General features: G+C 37.4%; 2 protein-coding genes across 3 annotated transcripts in view; one reads left to right on the top strand and one right to left on the bottom strand.

The window, feature by feature from the left end:
- Positions 1 to 17,986, bottom strand: part of LOC136842494 (esterase E4-like) — a 58,289-nt gene that overhangs the window by 29,971 nt on the left and 10,332 nt on the right. Inside the window, exons 8-13 of one of the 2 annotated variants that reach the window (XR_010854236.1) lie at positions 14,134 to 14,287; positions 12,996 to 13,180; positions 12,229 to 12,308; positions 11,575 to 11,802; positions 10,813 to 10,948; positions 10,408 to 10,561 (exon numbers count right to left, since the gene is read on the bottom strand). Coding sequence is in view for 1 of the 2 variants with exons in the window: in XM_067109874.1 (XP_066965975.1) it covers positions 10,421 to 10,561; positions 10,813 to 10,948; positions 11,575 to 11,802; positions 12,229 to 12,308; positions 12,996 to 13,180; positions 14,134 to 14,287 (924 nt within the window). In the remaining variant the exon portion in view is untranslated. Of the gene's footprint in view, positions 1 to 10,387; positions 10,562 to 10,812; positions 10,949 to 11,574; positions 11,803 to 12,228; positions 12,309 to 12,995; positions 13,181 to 14,133; positions 14,288 to 17,986 lie in introns of those variants that run through there. The other variant, XM_067109874.1, reaches the window with a different exon arrangement.
- Positions 1,120 to 9,269, top strand: LOC136842490 (cocaine esterase-like). The gene is made up of 13 exons (XM_067109870.1): positions 1,120 to 1,330; positions 1,460 to 1,648; positions 2,392 to 2,503; positions 3,014 to 3,210; positions 3,408 to 3,563; positions 3,741 to 3,926; positions 4,043 to 4,233; positions 5,700 to 5,853; positions 6,624 to 6,808; positions 7,301 to 7,380; positions 7,805 to 8,032; positions 8,614 to 8,749; positions 9,017 to 9,269. Exons 2-13 carry the CDS (start codon positions 1,504 to 1,506, stop codon positions 9,170 to 9,172), a joined length of 1,926 nt encoding a protein of 641 aa, XP_066965971.1. The 5' UTR covers positions 1,120 to 1,330; positions 1,460 to 1,503; the 3' UTR covers positions 9,173 to 9,269.

Raw genomic sequence — 17,986 nt, 5'->3', positions numbered from 1 at the left:
ATGTTGATTTTTATCTTCATTTTTAATTTGGTGCATTTATTTTATTTCACATACGAAGATTTTTTTATCGTGAAAAATTGCATTTCATTAAAAAAATTATAATATCAGTCTCCATACACCTTGAAATAACACAAAAATACGAATATGATATTTAAGCAATTCAGTCCATTAGCTGTAGGACTTTTTACTCCTTTGAAAAATGAAGCTTTTGGCTTTCAAAAATACATGCATGAAAACATGAAATTAAAAACGTTTTTCTTGATTTGAATAAAACGAACAGAGAATGGAATGGAATGGAATATAGAATTTTGGCCCAAGACCAAGCGCTGGGACCTATGAGGTCATTTAGCGCTGAAAGGGAAAATGATAGTCGAAAGGTTTGGAAGGTGTAACAGGCGGAAAACCTCGCAGTTGCACTATGAAACAATTGTTAGGGGAGGGTGGAACTGGAAAGTATGATGTAAGAAAGAGTATACGAACAGAGGTACGGTAAAAGGAATGAAAGAGGTTGCAGCTAGGGGTCGGAGGGACGCTGCAAAGAACCTTAAGTAATGCCTACGGTGCCCGCATGAGTGTACTGACGGTACTGCCACCGTACGGGAAAAACTAACAGGCAGGCTCGGCGAACAACAAAAGAGAGAGAGAGAGAGAGAGAGAGAGAGAGAGAGAGAGAGAGAGAGAGAGAGAGAGAGAGAGAGAGAGAGAGCTGAAATGAAATGGAAAAGTTGACAAAAGCTTTAAAAAAACGATAAAAGATTCTCATAGAAGTAGCAACTCAAAAACATCGTCCAGATACGACATTGTTATCAACATTATCTTGTGTTTTCTGACTTGCTGAGTTTGCTAATGATAAAGGCCATTAAAACAATAGACTCTTTTTATAACTTTCCTTCCCCGTAGAAAAATTATTCTTTCTTTATTTTACCAATGGCGTTTATTTTGGAGAATAAATGCTTCTTCTTTTTGGCTGTCAATTAGTGTGAATCATATTAATGTAAACTGAACAGATATCTGCACCCTTCTGTCAGAATCTTACCATCTTATCTATAAGAAGAGAGTTCCTGTTAAACCTTGATTGACGTCACAGGACGTATTCATATGTTTGCCTTCAGATTATCTGGGAGTTGTAAGAAAGTTAAGTATATCTTAGTTTAACCAGACCACTGAGCTGATTAACAGCTCTCCTAGGGTTGGCCCGAAGGATTAGATTTATTTTACGTGGCTAGAAACTTGATCATACCATTCAACTTGTGGTTAAGAGTTATTCAGCGCAAGTTTGAGTTTAAGATCTAAATCAGTGCCACTCTATTTTCTCAGATATTAAGATATTGTAAGTTATACTGTTTTAATGTTTAATATAAAAAGCTAGTGAAGTGATCACGGGTTATAGATATTGCCTTATGAACTTTTGTATGCGAGTCGTTTTTTTATTAAGTTTTCAATTTCTTTTCCCACAAAGAAACTTAAATTGTAGCAGAATCTTATGACGTTGCCTGGACGACCATGTTCTGGATGTTAAAACCAGCAACGCTGTTGCTGTTGTTGCTGTTGCAAGGAGCAACAACAGTCGTCCATGGGCTTGAATTCTCAGAGGACCAGTTCGATGGTGATGAATTGACGCTTGTGGAAAAGATTTCTCTAGCACAAGGTGATTGCCAGTTCGCTTCCATTTTAATTTTGGGTTGTAATGTCAAAAAATCCTCTCCCATCTCTCTCTTTCTCTCTTCTTTCAATCATATTATCACAGCTATTATTGGTACATTTATTTCTGCTAATGTGACTAATAATTAACTCAGTCATTGCCTTTTTGTATTACTTTGTTCAACTATTATACAAGGTATTTCCATTAATTTCTCAGTTACACAATTGCCAAAGTAATACGCCTCTCCGTTAATTCTAGTTTCTCATGTTTGGTAATTTATATATCATTACTTTTCGATTCTTTGTTAATTTTTGGAAACTCCCCCGTCGGCCATCATTTGGGTCATCAGCCAGGCATTTTTCTGTTTGTTGCAGTTTACAGTCTACTTGTTTAAAATATCTTTATTTTTATACTTTCATCTTGGATATCCCCGAGACCCGTTTTTTTTTTATTCTGTCTAGCCTGCATATTAAACCAAGATGACCTGTTTCATTCCTGTAGTATCAGCAACGCTTGCATAGGATCACAAATACTTTTGAAGGCACTGCTCAGTGCCATCTTAGTAAAATTTTTTGTGCAAATAATAGCAACCCAGTGTTCCTTATTTGCTCACAAATGCACATTAACAAGTACGTACAATTTACTAGTTTGGTATATTAAACTACTGACAAGGAGCAGGTCATAAGAGTCAGCATTTTGAACAATTATCTACTAGGAATTTAGCTGTTAACGAGATTTACATTCCTTAGGTCAAGGTTCGAGCGAAACCTTTGATTTAAGAACCAACTTAGGCACCATCACTGGACTTGTAGAGCCTACGATCCCTCCGCATTACGATAACACCCATATGCATGCTTTTAGGTAAGTTTGATAATTAACAAAATACAAAGTAACTGGTATCACAATAATTGTCTTTAATATGGTGCGGGATTAGAGATACTTGGGATTAGCATTAATAATACTTTGGAAATTGGGAAGTTTGTATCATGGGCTTAGTAGGGGACGCCAACACAGTCTAGTTTGTTTATCTGCTCATATGTTTCTGTGAAAACTAAGTTGACATAGTAGAGACATGGTGAAAACATATATTTGAAGGTTGGCCCGTCTGAATTTGATACTTACAATACGAATGAAATAAGTGATTATAGTAATGACCTGAATTTTTTTAACCTAAACTCCTATTGTAACCTCTTTTTACTTAATCTGGAGGTAGCCAAATTTTAATTTCTCAGTGCAGAATATACATACGATAGGGAAAATATTAGCCTATGTTAGTATTTCATTCCAGAAATTAAGTACAGCTAAAAAAAAAAAACAAACTAAAAGAATGATTAGCATGCCCATCAATTATTAAGCTATTGTCTGAAACAGGAGCATCCCATTTGCCAAACCTCCAGTGGGAAAGCTGCGTTTTGCTGAACCTGTGGATCTTCTGGAAACCTGGCCTGGTAAACATCTCCTTGCCATTAAGGCACCCTCCAGTTGTCCATTATATGATCCAGAAACTGGAAAGGTCTATGGAAACGAAGATTGCCTTTATCTCAATATTTTCACTCCATCCCGTCTTGGTAAGTTGTCACTTTAGAGTCCGTTAGATTCTCTCTCTGTTTTTTTCATAAGTTGTCAATTTTGATATCTCTAGTTACATTAAAACAAATGAGACTCATGTTTGTGAATTTGAAAATTCTCTCTTGTAACCAGTTTTAATGGCGTAAGAAGAGTATGTAGTAAAAGTGAGGCATCCCTGCTATTATCTCAAACACAGGTGAGGAAAACCGAGCAGAGGGAACACTCCTCCCAGTCTTTGTCTATATCCATGGGGGAGCTTTCATGAGAGGGTCATCATCGTCGTATGGAGCTGGAAAACTCCTTTCTAGAGATATTGTTGTTGTCACCATTAATTATCGCCTTGGAGCATTAGGTCAGTCGATATGGTTATTTCAGACTGTCATCAGAGACATTATTAGCAGGAATGAAATATCCAGCATAAAATATGAAATGAAAGTTTCTGGTTCAAATTGCTCCACAGAATCTAATTCAGAGCACCATATATGTTATATCTATATATCTTCTTTTTTTGTGTCTACCTTTAAAATAGGGTATCTTAGTATGGGGGATTCTGTTCTACCTGGTAACTATGGAATGTTGGACCAAATTTCGGCTCTTCGATGGGTACAGAAGAATATAGCTCAGTTTGGAGGGGACCCAAGTCAAGTCACCATTGGAGGTTTTTCTGCTGGATCTGCTTCTGTTAACTTTCATGCGCTTTCTCCTTTGTCTAAAGGTTAGTGGCCGACTAAAAAGAAATACAGGAATTAATTTTGCTATTTAGTAACCTTTCAGTCCTTAGAAAATGGAATGAGATCTCAATTTCTTATTGCTTGTTATTTTCAATCCCAGGTTTGTTTCATGGTGGAATCATGATGAGTGGCGCAAGTTTCTGCGACTGGGCTTTGAAACTGGATCCTAGGGTTGGAGCCAGATTGTTGGGCAAGAAATTAGAATGCCCTTTAGAGACTTCCAAGGCATTACGAGAATGTCTAGCTTCAAAGACCAGCGACCAAATTGTTGCAGCTCAAGGCTCCATTTATGTAAGGAGTTTGAGATTTATATCCAACGGCTTTAACAATTTGGTTACGTTTTTACTATGCTCTGATTAACAAAATTTATGCATTACCTTAAATAGTATTCATGAAGATAAAATTCCACCTGATAATAGCAACAAATATTCTTTACTGTGTAACACTTCTGAAATGCCATAGTAGTTCTAAAGCATCAACCCGCCCCAGCCTTTAGTTTATTTATATGATTCTCTTCCTATCTGCTAATTTTGATCTTTTCAGTGTTTAATCAGACCTATTTTTAAGAAGAGTTTCCCTCCATGGGTCAATACAATTTAGTTTTTTCTCCTGGCTAATTCTGCTAATTCCATCCTTTTTGTTGAAACCTATGGTAATCTCGTATATAACTGATTGTTCCACTTTGCTTCCCTTTGTCCCATAAACTAGCCTCTTAAATGTCTAGCAATGAATCATACCCATCCTGATTATCCATCCAAAGCCACAGAAAGCTACACTTCAAACCACTTTTAACATACCACTCTTCATGTCTTCTATGAAATTCTTGGTTAACAGAGTTTTCTGTCCCAGAGAAAATTCCATGAGACTCATAACTAAAATATTCAAAAGACCTTCAGCTGCATTCCACATCAAGTGTAACTGCACACTCTAGTAGAGAAGAAGAGATAAATTTTAAAAAACAGTGCAAAGCTATATTAATTTAAAATATTCATAACACTTAATGCCAAGTCATTTAAGAAAACTATATGGTTAAACTGACAAACAAAAAGGGGTCCCCCTGATGAACCATACTAGAACCTTTAGAAATAAATACTGATGAATGACTAAACAGTCCAGAACGAAAAATGATAGAGGGTGTGAGCAGGGAAAGAGCATAGGTTCCTCTTAAAAGATGAAAATTTATAAAAATAAAGGAAAACAGAGCAGTTATGGCAGTTCACAGTTCAGCAGCAAGGGACTGAAATTGTACAAACTGATCCGAAACTAGGATGAAGTGACCCTCTGGGTGTGGTGCAACTACTGTCTCATTTCATATAGATATTTTCTGTTATCACAATCCAAGTCTTACAGATGTTTAAATCGTTCCAGGTTGCTAATGTTTTCTTTCACTGTATTTGCTAATTCTCTTTACGATAACCTGTAACATATGAGATTCATACATCCTTCACTAGCCTTCCTCCAACGTTAACCTTTCTTAATACATTTCCATGCTTATCAAAAAAATGCAATGAATATATATGCATGGGTCTGTTCTCTTTCTATATTTTATGCCCTAGCAATTGGTTTTTAGGACAAAAACAAGTTCTGCCCTCAATCCATCTTCTAAATCACTACTTAAAGTACTCCCATTAATTTTTTACTGTGCTGGGTAATAGTCGAGAGAATAAAAATTGGATTTATATACGAGCCCTGGAGTGCTTTGACATGAGTACCATATATGTTCACTTCAGTAACTGCTTGTCTGTCTTGACTCACAGATACTTGGAACTTTTCCTTTCTGGTTTGTCCCTGTCATTGATGGAGGACTCCGTCCTTCACCTTTCCTCCCAGCACCTCTAGAAGAATTGTCCCCCACTCCAGTGCCTATGATCGTTGGTATCGTCCCAAATGAAAGTCTACTTTACGCTGTTCGTAAGTAAAACCTAAATCAGCTGATGCTGTCCAACGAAATGATAATTAGATTGGTAATGCTGGATTCACCTTCTGCATAAAAGTTCTGTAGTAAAAATCAGAAAGTAACACATTTGATAATGGTTATTCCAGATAAAAAGGGGGAATGTTGCTTGAGCATCTGGAAATAATATTTGGAAAAAGTAAATTTTTCATTGGCTTTGTTTTAAAATTTACATCATCTTCATAATCAGTAATCTGCTAATAGCAAAGAGATTAGCCACCTACGTAACTTGACCAAAATATGGTAAATACTGTACTGGGGCAAACAGGCGCACACTCGCAAGAGAATCTGTAATGACAGCATACTACAGCATCTTTTCACTTTGCCATCTTCCCATCTTATGATTTAACTTCTCCAAACTTTTATTGCTATTTTGACAAAAAGAAAATAATCGGTGTAATTTAGCCCTTTCTATGCTCACTCGCCCTTAATACATTATATTCAACCATTAAAGGGAAATTCATAAAGGATTACGATCCCTATCTATATCTTTCTTCTATGCCTTGATTTTAGTGCATACAGTACATTCTTAATATATGTACTCCTGTACGGGCAGTAACCCCTTGTCATTACAGATTCTGCTGACAATGAGTTCCTGTTTGTCCCGGTATCTACTACATTTTGGTCAAGTTAAATACATGTTGAATAAAGGAAATGTGTAGTCATGTAAGGTTTATAATCGCAAATGAAACGAAGATAAATAACCTAAAATTTTGTTTCTTTGTAGAATCTATACTACTGTCCAAACAGCCAGCCAACGTAAGCGCGGTCTATGAGGAAACATCAAGGACCTTTTTCACACCTTGGCCCTATCCAGAAACAGAGGAAGTTATGATGGATTTAGGCGAAGCATTTTACTACAGCAAAGAAGCAAGAATCGATGGTGGGGTGTTAATAGAGCAGCTGACAGAGGTTGGTACAAAGAGAAAACCTTCCATTTTTTTTAAAGAATTAACTATATTTTTTGCAATGTTTGAAATCACACATCTTAAAGGCAGTTATTCTTGTGTTCAGAAGCGTTTCTTGAATCATGTGGAAACGGTCATAATTAAAAGTTCTAAGATTACTTCAAAGGGAACACCTACGCTCATTCCTAAGTCAGTGGATATATTCTCAAGCCAGGGTTTTTCACAGCCAAACCACTGAACATTGGTGCAAATGATTTTGCAAGGTATCGGTTGTCTTAGTTTTCATGACACCAGTTTGAGACAAACTATGCTCTTGCAAACAGATGTTTGCCACCAGGTAATAACAAAATGTAATTAAATCAAGGCTACCTGAGGCTCTTTTAAAATGACAACTGTAGTTCACGGAGAAGGCTTAGTCCCTTGGCACTCAAATATACTTGATGAATTGAATACAATAATTTTCAAAGCCACAGATAAACAAAATTAACATTTTTAGGCAGGGAATGATCGCCATTTAGGACATTGTGTCTGGGATTCAGCTTTGTACCTAGCGCAGTCAGGCTCCTCCGTTTACACGTAAGTATATGTACAGTACAAGATATCTGGTTTCGTTGTGTTATGGATGCCAATGTTCGTAAGACTCAGAGAGGATATAAGGCTACCTTAATGCACTTGCTTCTTTGTCTTATCGATCCGCTTTCAAACTGCTACTAATTTGTGTGTATATCTTTTATTGCTGATTTGTTCACATGAATTAATGTTCCATGTCCTCAATCATTGACTATATTTCTCTTTTTCTCTTTTCTTTGCTCTGTTTTTACCACTTCTTCATGAAGGCATTCTGTTCTGTAAAAACTTTCCCCGTCCCTTAATGACCATTTTGGATTGTTCCGTATGCATATGTGTATGTCCTGAATGTTACAAATAAAAAACCTCCTATATCATTTTTCACCAACTAATCCATATATGATACCAACTATTTTCCTCCGTAACCGAACAGATACGTGATGACACATCGAGATCCCGGGACCCCTATTTTGTTAGCACCTCTGTATAAGAAGGTGAGAGCTCTGGGATATAAGACACCCCTTTTAGAGACGGGAGTCTCTCACGGAGATGACGTGATCCAAGTTTTTGACTTCCCTATCACTTCCGGAGAAATGTCCGAGAGAGACCGAAGAGTTGGACAGATGCTTCTGCACACGATTACAAATTTTGTAGTTAGTGGGTTAGTAGAGGTTGTTAATATTACCAATATCCGTCTTGGCAAAATGCTTTACAAACATGTGAATATTCAATAGAGACATAAAATTCACAATTGTGTACTTTTAAAATAACAGAGTGGTTCGATCTCTCTGGTTGCAAATACTGTAGGTGCTGAAAAGAATCTCGAAAGCTCCTAGAAGAATAGTTTTTCATTCTGACCGTTGTTTGTTGCAAGCACAAAACTGTCAATTTTATTTGACCAACATTTTTGTCTTTATAATAGCATTTGCAACTCAGTGTAAGTTCCTCCTTACAGCAACATATCTTTGAAATCATATACACTGTAGCATTTTCTTTGTTATGCATGCCATTAAACTACAAGAAATGCCATCGGCATTGTTACGTATGGAAGGATAAGAAAAACGTTTAATCTTCTTGAAGCCAAATGGTTTGCGTGTGTACACTGCAGCAATGGAAATGCAATGGCTGCCCATAGGAAAAAGAACCCGTGTTGGATGAAGGCTAGTTTAACCTAAAAACGACAAAGAAGATAAGTGGTCATTTCTCTCTTCTTATGTTTCATTTTTGTTTTACTAATCCCAGAAATCCAAATGAAAATCTAGAAAAATACAACATAGCGGATATTCCGAAATGGGAACCACTTCAGCCTGGCCGCCCTGTTGGTTACTACGAAATCGCTGTTGAGCCTGCAATGGTGCATAGGCCATTCAGAGAAAAGGCGAGTTTGTGTTTTTCTACTAGTCCGACTATGAATACCTCGTTAAAACCTAAACTTTAAAACTTCGTTATAACATCTATTAACCTGTCACAACACTATTTAATTCATTATGTCACTAAAATTGTGGTAGTAAATATGCTGTTAGCTAGAGGGCCGTCATCTGACACGAATGCAGTGAACATTTGTATATAAGCATTATGAAGTATAAGAATGGTTTGAATATCGAAGATGTAGAGAGAATTCATGGAAGTTATTCGCTTTTTACAGGAACAGAACTTTTGGAAAAACATTGTACCTCGTCCGAAGTCCATACTTCAGTCAGGAACGAGGGAAATTCTTCAGGAAGTAAACCGGAGATACGCAACAGACGCGTCTGGCACTGGTACTTGCTCTCAAACTTCTTCAGAATCATGTTCACCCTAACGGTCACTACAAGACCATCTGATTAGTTCTGATTAAACTTTTCACTTCATTAATTTTCCTTGAAGAGAATCCATCAAGATTCTTTCTGTATACAAAAGTGTTTATCTTACAAACCCACTTTCAACCAGGTATCTACATTATAAAGAGCTGATTTTCTATAATAATATAGAAGAGAATGGGACACTTTGATAGTAATTTAAATGTTAATATGAAATTGTCACGAATCGTCTTTTGATTAGCCAGGATGAGCAATGTTGAGTGTGGTCAGCATTTGCTTGGGCGACAGCTGGATAATATCAACAGCATGGTACAGATAATGCCTCTCCCATACACAAGTTGATATTGGCATGGGGCTGATGCGAGGACAATGGTTACATTTAAGTCCCATGCTACCCACGCTAAGAAAAAGCTGGAAGTTGGGGTTGGGAGTACATCCCCTACGTCATAACAATAGCTAAACTGATTAGGCAGATTGCTGGAAGATACATATTCAGTAGTCGTCTAAAAATAAATGTGCTGGTTCCGTATTAGAGTCTGAAGAACGCCCTCAGTAAAGATCTAGCATAACTTACAAGTTGATGAAACTTGTGCTATTCCCACGAATAAATGATTATGAAACGATTCTCAATAGACGTGAATGTTGCTCTGTTTTAAAAATTCAAATCTGTTTCATAATTATTTTTGACTACTCAAATATTTTGACTTTACTCCAAGAGTCTCGGTATCTAGTAGCGATGGACTTCAGGAAGTACCATAAAATTACCTCATTCTTTCACGACCGGAAGTTAAACAGAAAAATAACTACCTTAGTTATGCATGAGGGCAGATCTGCTCCTTTTTAAGATTAAGATTTGACCTGTATAGCATAATTTGTATATCATAGACTCAGCCACATGGTCATTGCATTCTACTACTAAAATATAATACATACACACATACACACACACACACACACACACACACACACACACACACACACACATATATATATATATATATATATATATATATATATATATATATATATATATATATATATATATATATATATGCTGCATATATATGAACACAAATCTAAAAGGAAGTGCAGGCTATAAATTATCGGAGATGGTGGTGCATTATTTTGAAAACTAAGTATATGAATAATGATTTTTGTCTGATGGCGTAGACAGAACATGACAGTATAAACAATAATAAGGAGAAGAAAAAGAAAAATAACCAAATTCTACTCTTACATATGAGAGATCTCTAAGGGGACAGATCACAACGCTCGTTAGATCGGCATTCCTCCGTGATGGTTTGTTTGTTGACACCTTGCAGAATCTGACTTGCTCGAAAACCACGTCGCAAATGAGGATTTGGCACAATATTCTTCCAGAAGTTCAGTTCCTGTGAATCAAGTGATTTATTAATCTTTCTTACTAATCCTTGAATTTATTCCTATGCTCACTCACTTTCTGCAGAAACAAAACTATCTTTTTTTGTTTTCTTTACTCAGGAGACGAAACCATCACGAGGTTTCAACATATGGTGGTTGATGAAGTTGCTTAAAAAGACATCAGTATAAGGAGGAAATGGAAGTTGGATATTAGAAAAACTATTGTTTATTTACCACCAACTTCTAAAATTGTGTAACGCACCTTCACATTGAAAGGTCTGTGTACCATGGAGGGCTCAACAGCTATCTCGTAGTACCCAACAGGCTGGTGAGGCACAAGGGGTTCCCATTTTGGAATGTTCCCCAAAGAAAAACGACCCAGGTCTTCTTGGGGATTTCTAGGGGAAAAAATAACTCGTAAATAATGTTTAACAAAAAAGATATCAATTTATGTATGAAGTTGGTGGCTTTGAGGCAAGGGCCTCTCTGCGTCAAAGAGCTCTCTTATTTCATATGTCAAGGATTATAAAGGTTTTGAAGTCTTGATTTGTTGACGTTTGGTCTTTTCCCACATAAACAATGAGCCACAAGTAAATCAAGCCACTATAACGCCCCTCACTAAAACTTCTAGATCTGATGAAACATCACTGGATTTTCGTGTGCTTCCCTGCTATGTCAGTTATAATAGCCTGTGGTCTACTCGTAATTTTTATTTCTTCTAATCACTCTTATCACTCATTTTCAAATAGTCTTATTTACATTTCAAATACCTAAGTTATATTTCTAACTTTGAATATTGTATTACGCTAAAAATAAATTTAGTTGCATTACTATTATTATTATCATTATTATTATTATTATTATTATTATTATTATTATTATTATTATTATTATTATTATTATTATTATTATTATGCACAACGTGCATATATTCACATGCAGCATGGAAAATTCCAACATCTTAATAAGCACACTCCCACAGAGCACAGACTAAAAGACAAAAATAAAAGAGCCTGACACTCACCCAGAGATGATGAAGTTTGCCCACATCTGAAGAATCATCTGGCCCACCCTCTGATCTCTTCTGGACTCTGCCTTGAGGACGTAAGGAAAATCAAAGAGGTAAAGGAGGTCATCTCCATGGGACACGTACGTGTCAAGGGCCGACGTCCTGATTCCCATCTCCTTCAGTTTCTTATAAAGGGGTGCTGACCACGTTGGAGTGTTGGGGTCACGGTGAGTCATGACAGAACTGCCGAAAGCGAGAACGAAACGGATTCAGTTAACTTCCCGTTCATCATTCATCATTTTATTGTTGTGGTCGCTAGAATTAATTCCTTCATAATATATAAATGAGTATTTATTTGTTCTTGTACTTGGGAGATTTCACCAACTAGGTCATCTACTGTCTTCACTCATATGTTTACACACACATACACACACACACACATACATATATATATATATATATATATATATATATATATATATATATATATATATATGTGTGTGTGTGTGTGTGTGTGTGTGTGTGTGTGTGTGTGTGTGTGTGTTTGTGTTACTACAAAATTTTACCGCTCTTGTAATCACATTAAATAATAGTTATTACAATTAGTTTTCCACTGAATATAATGCTTTCCAGTAAAATATAATAAAAATGCAATATTTTTTCACTGACGTGTAGATGGGTGCTCCAGATTCAGCAAGGGATGCTGCAGCCTCCCAAACGCATTTTAAAAAACGGTAACCCGTTGATGCCTGAAAATAATCAGATCATGTTCTTAAATAAATCTTGATAAGCAGTATTCCTTAGCAGACCCTACAAAATAATGAGAAGTAAAAACTTGAGACAATTGACTTATACTATCGTGAATAGACCCTAGAGATAGTCTCCAAAGGTTCTGACAGATTTAGGAAAAATAATCTTTCCATAAAAGTTAACTTGGAATACTTAAGTACTTTTCTGTGTGTATACAAAACTGCAGTCATTAAGTATTGTGATTTATTCACTGCAACAGAAGCAAATGAATGATTTTAAGTAGAGAAATGCAAACTGCTATTGTGGTCTTCGTAACTTGAGGGCTCACCTATTGCCAGGTCATTATAAGTCAAAAAGGTTTTAAGTTTAATCTGGCATTAAATAATTCAGTTTGATGACAATTATCCGGAATTCAATTTAATCAATTTATCCAACAGGCTTGGATAAATTTATTAAATAATCAAGTTTTAACAATATGTTTATGTAGATTCGAATGCCCGAAGCCCAGCAAGTGAGTGCTTTTGTGATCATTTTGTGTGTACATAAACACACCCATGCTTAAACGTGGATGAAGTGTTAACAACATATTTACAGATCCTGTTTCACTGGAGGTGATACAAAATCTGTAGACTAAGAAGCTAGAAAAGAAGAGAAACATGTCCCTCAACTTTTAGTGTTGGGCTCACCTCAGTGAATTGTTCCACCAAAACATCAAGAGATGTTTTGGCATGTTCGCTGTAATAAAATGCTTCAGCCAAGTCCTTCATGTGTTCTTCAGCTTCAGGATCTGGCCAGTTCATGAAGAGGTATCGTGCCAACTCACTGTAGAGAGCCGTCGCATTGTGCCGCTGCTCCGACATTGTAAGTATGACTAGGAAAAGGAGTTCCAAATTACTCTCTAGTAAACACAAACCGAAAACTTCCCAAACTCTCTTTTGTTATTGATTTCAGAAACTAAGTGAAGATTTATGTGCACACTGAATTGGAATTGGCTGTTTTACCTTCTCGGGTCAGTAGTTATGTTTGTGGAATTTCAATGTTATCACTGGAGTAAATAATGAAAATATAGTCATGTTCTAGGAAACGTGGTATCCAACTGAATAAGAATAAAAGGAAAGTACTTATACATGACGCACTTGTTTTGTGCCTGCAAAAATTCCTCAGCAAGTGAGCAGAACTATTTAGCTATTTACCCTTAACTTTCTTTTTGAAACCAAATAATCCTTGAAAAGTGTTAATGTAATTGAACCTACGAGAGAAATAAATAATTTTCACCACAACAGACAACACTGAAATAAAACATAACTAGAGGCACGAAAGAAACCATCATTTCCAGAAAGGGAAAAGGGAGAACAGAGGAAGGAAAAGGAAAGTATTGAGACTGAGAGCAATAGTATTGTCAGCTTTTTGACAACTTTAACACGAGGCTGTGAATTGCCTTAGAGGAAGCAATCTCACTCGGGTTAAAGTTTTTTTTTGGCATCTAACCAAGATAATACACTTTTTTCCAAATTTTACACAGCTCAGTTTTTTTGCTAATGTTGAGAAATTCTAATGGTAGTAATAGATTTCGCAATTCAGTAACCGCCTTTGAGTGGAACAAGCAGCTGAGGCCCTGACGCACTGAATAGGATTTCTTCACTCCAGTGCTAATGAATACCTATAAATCCTCCCAAGTGGAGGATTTATAAATAAAATATGCTCCCGAGATAGATCTTCAATATACATCCAAGAGGAGAGTGTAGTGAAGATCAATCTCGCGAGCATATTGAAGATCTAAAGGTCAATATTCAGAATACGGAACTTGGCGTGGACTTGACTTACGACACGCATAAAGCAGACCTTCCTGGGGGACAAAGCTTATAAGAGAGGGCGTTGGACGAAGGGTTAACTCCTTTAGAGGTGCTGGGAGGAATGGTGCATGGCGAAGCCCACCGTCAATTACAGCCAAAAACCAGTTTGGGAAAAATACAAACTTCTGTGGATGAACGGAAAGTGAAGAAAGCATGTGGAAAATTAATGCTTCAGCATATGAATGTGTATCCTATTTTATTCAAATTACATCTTACCATAGAACACATAACAGGAAAGTATAGAAGCATTTTCAAGTACATATTTATACAATTTTACAATATTTATTTTTTTTTGGTGTAGGTTATTTGAGTATTACCTTTCTCCCTTGTAAATTTGTTTATTTAGTCATAATGGAGGATTTTGAGTTTGATCCAGCTGAGTTTTTGGGGTCTGGTGACTGTATTAAGCATTTGCCAATCTTGACTAAGGATTATTTAGTAAGTTGTGCACGGTGGTTGGGTATTCCGCTGAAGGCAGCGGATACAGAAAAGCAGTTGTTGGCAGCCGTTAAGAATAAGGTTGCTCAAGGGTTAGCTGAGGCTGAGCATTTAGTGAGTGAGAGTGGAGAGGATAGTGATTTTGAAAAGGATGTTTGTGTGTCTGGGGTAGAGTCGGATGATGATAGGATTAGTGTGAGAGCAGGTTTGACATTGTTTGATGATCCTCCACGGACAGGAACTATTTTTGAGGGCCCTGCAAATTTGCCTAAGAAACAAAATGTTTCTACTAACCCTTTTGTGGCTCCCGCAAGCCCTGCGCCAGGTGATTCTCTGGCTCCTGTCCGTCCTTTGGGGGAGACCAAGGAAGATACTGAATATAGTTTATCGTGCAAACGGATCGAGCTAAATAAGTTGGAGTTTGAGGAGAACAAGAGGGCGAGGCGTCATGAGGTAGAGATGGCTAACCTTAATATAGAAATGGCTAGGTTGCAGGGCGCAAATATGGTCAGTTCCCCTCAGGGTAATTTCAATGATAAATTTAATCTTGGTGCGGCATTGAAGTTAGTGCCTGTGTTTGATGAAACAAATGTCCCCGAATTTTTCAAGGTATTTGAACATGTTGCCACCCGGTTGTCTTGGCCCCCTGAAATGTGGACTGTTTTGATTCAGTGTAGGTTGGTGGGAAGGCAGTCCGGGTATATAATGCATTGGAAGAGGGAATAGCCCGGGATTATCACAAGGTCAAGACCCTGGTCCTTAAAGCATATGATTTGGTCCCCGAAGCCTATCGCCTTAAATTCAGTCATATGTTGAATTTGCAAGAGTCAAGGAAGAACAGTTTGATGATTGGCCAAAGAGTCGTCAGGTGGTTACTTTCACGGCGTTGAGAGAATTGATGCTTCTTGAGGAATTTAAAAAGGCCTGTAGTAAAGAGTTGAGGGTATATCCGGAGGAGGTGAAAGCCGTTAAGTTGAGTAAGGCTGCCCAAATTGCCGACGAGTTTGTCTTGACTCATCGAGCTGGTTCTGGTAATTTTGGGCATAAAGATGTGAATTTTCAATCTGCTAGGCCAGGTAATCTTGAAAAGAGGTGAGTAACTTTTGCGCCTTTCCCTAATAATAATAATAATAATAATAATAATAATAATAATAATAATAATAATAATAATAATAATAATAATAATAATAATCAAGGGAAAGTCTCAAGTGGGCCAGCCGCAAGTTTCTTCTTCAAAAATAACAGGTTTGGGTCTAATATAGGTAATGATAATAACAATAACAAGAGGAATAATGGAGTTAGGGGGACTTGCTTCTGGTGTGATAAACCAGGTCATTATCAGTCTCAATGTAACGCCCGAAGCAGGTACCTCCAAAGAAATGGCAATAATCCTGTGTCTTTAATTTCCCACATGTCCGTAGTTAGTCCTCCCAAGGTTGAGATAAATCCAGCAGTTAGTAGTAGTACTGATAGGAGTAGTAGTAGTTCGTCCTCCGGTAATAAGGAGTTATGACTCCATTATGATAAATATGTTTGGCCAGGTAAATTGATATCTGATTTGGAGACTATTCAAGTGAGGTTTTTGAGACACAGGTTCGGCTCGGTTTCTAGTTTTGAAGGAAACCTTGAAAGGTTTGTTGGAATATTCAGGGAATTCTGTTGTTCTGGGAGGGTTCCCGAACACGGTTGTTTCGGCTCCGTTGGTGGAAGTCAGGTTGTCGTTCCTGGATACGATAAAGTGACCGAGTTGGCGGTCGTTGAAAGTCTTCCTATCCCTGGTATTGATGGTATTTTGGGCAATGATATGCTGAACAGTAAGGGATAGGAGTTATTCCCAGTATTGTCCGTGCATGCTTGCCCTGTGGCTGTGACAACCCGTGCCGCAGCCAAGACTGCAGACCTAATCAATGATGATGATGAATTAATGTTAAGTAGTTTAAAAGTAGACTTAGAGAGGCTCGGGTCTGTAGATAGCAGTAGTAGAGATGGTGATATTGATAATGTTTTGAAACCCGATTGGGACAGGTTGTCTTTTATTGAAGCGCAGAAAAAGGAATTTAATTTTGATTTAGGTGACACCACGGATCTGACTGAACCTAGGTTTTATAATGAATGGTTTATTGTACCGAATTAGTCGGCCTCCTACTGATGATCTGAGCAGAACGTCTCGTGTCGAACAAATTGTCGTCCCATCTCAGTTTCATAAATCTGTTTTGAGTCTTGCTCATGATAATTCTTTTTCAGGCCATTTTGGGATATGGAAAACTTTTCGAAAGTTGGCAATATGTTTTTGGTGGCCTGGATTAAAATAATCTGTGAAGCAGTTTGTAGAGGAATGTGAGGCTTGTCAGGTTATGGGAAAACCTAATCATAATATCCCTAAAGCCCCTTTAAACCCTATCCCTGATGTCGGCGAGCCGTTTGCAGAGTTAGTTATTGATGTGGTGGGACAATTGCCTAAATCTAAGTCCGGTTTTACTTATCTTTTAACCATTATGGATAGGGCTTCTAGATTTCCCAAGGGATTCCCTATGAGACGAATAACATCTAAAGTAGTTTTTGCAGGAAGGTTTAGAACATTTGGATGTTAGTCAAAAAAAGGATGTACTTAATTTAATTAATTCCTTTTCAGATTTATTTCAGGATTCCCCTGGTCGAACTAATTTCCTCCAGCATGATGTGGATGTGGGAAGTGCTTCCCCTGTTAAACAAAGTCCTTATCGTTTGAATACCGTAAAAAGGGATGTAGTCGATAAGGAGATTAAGTATATGTTGGAGCACGACCTCATTCAGCCTTAGGTTAGTCCATGGAGCTCCCCTATAGTTCTCGCTAAGAAGCCTGACGGGAAATTCCTTATGTGTGTGGACTACCGGAAGGTGAATGCTCACAATAAAAATGACTCTTTTCCATTGCCTCGTATAGGTGATTGTCTTGATCAGATAGGGTCTGCCAAGTATATTACTAAATTGGATCTATTGAAGGGTTATTGGCAGGTTCCTTTATCTGATCGAGCTCGTGAAATCTCTGCTTTTGTTACTCCTTTTGGTCTGTACGAATGTAAAGTGATGCCCTTTGGGCCAGCTGTGGTCTAGAAGGTACTGAAATTTGCATAGATGATTTAGTAGTTTATAGTAATGACTGGCATACACATATGGTACGGTTACGTAAAGTTTTTGAGGCTCTTAGAACAGCTGGTCTTGTTGTAAATCTGGCTAAGTACGAGTTCAAGGTGTGTTATTTGGGTCATGAGGTTGGTTTGGGTCAGGTGGCTCCTAAGCAAGCAAATCTCGAGGTCATTATTAATCTAAAGAGGCCGTGAGAAGAGTTCTGGGAATGACAGGTTATTATCGCCGATTTGTGCGAAACTTCTCAGACCTTGCTCAGC

Source organism: Macrobrachium rosenbergii, chromosome 10, assembly GCF_040412425.1.
Source record: "Macrobrachium rosenbergii isolate ZJJX-2024 chromosome 10, ASM4041242v1, whole genome shotgun sequence".
Taxonomy (NCBI): Eukaryota; Metazoa; Arthropoda; class Malacostraca; order Decapoda; family Palaemonidae; genus Macrobrachium; species Macrobrachium rosenbergii.
The sequence above is the reverse complement of the archived record's forward strand: the minus strand, read 5'-3'. Positions and strand labels throughout refer to the sequence as shown.

Coding starts and splice junctions, on each gene's coding strand:
- LOC136842490 (XM_067109870.1), top strand. CDS start 1,504: ATGTTCTGGATGTTAAAACCAGCAACGCTGTTGCTGTTGTTGCTGTTG. Junction 2,504..3,013: donor ACCCATATGCATGCTTTTAG/GTAAGTTTGATA, acceptor TGTCTGAAACAG/GAGCATCCCATTTGCCAAAC. Junction 3,564..3,740: donor TTATCGCCTTGGAGCATTAG/GTCAGTCGATAT, acceptor CCTTTAAAATAG/GGTATCTTAGTATGGGGGAT.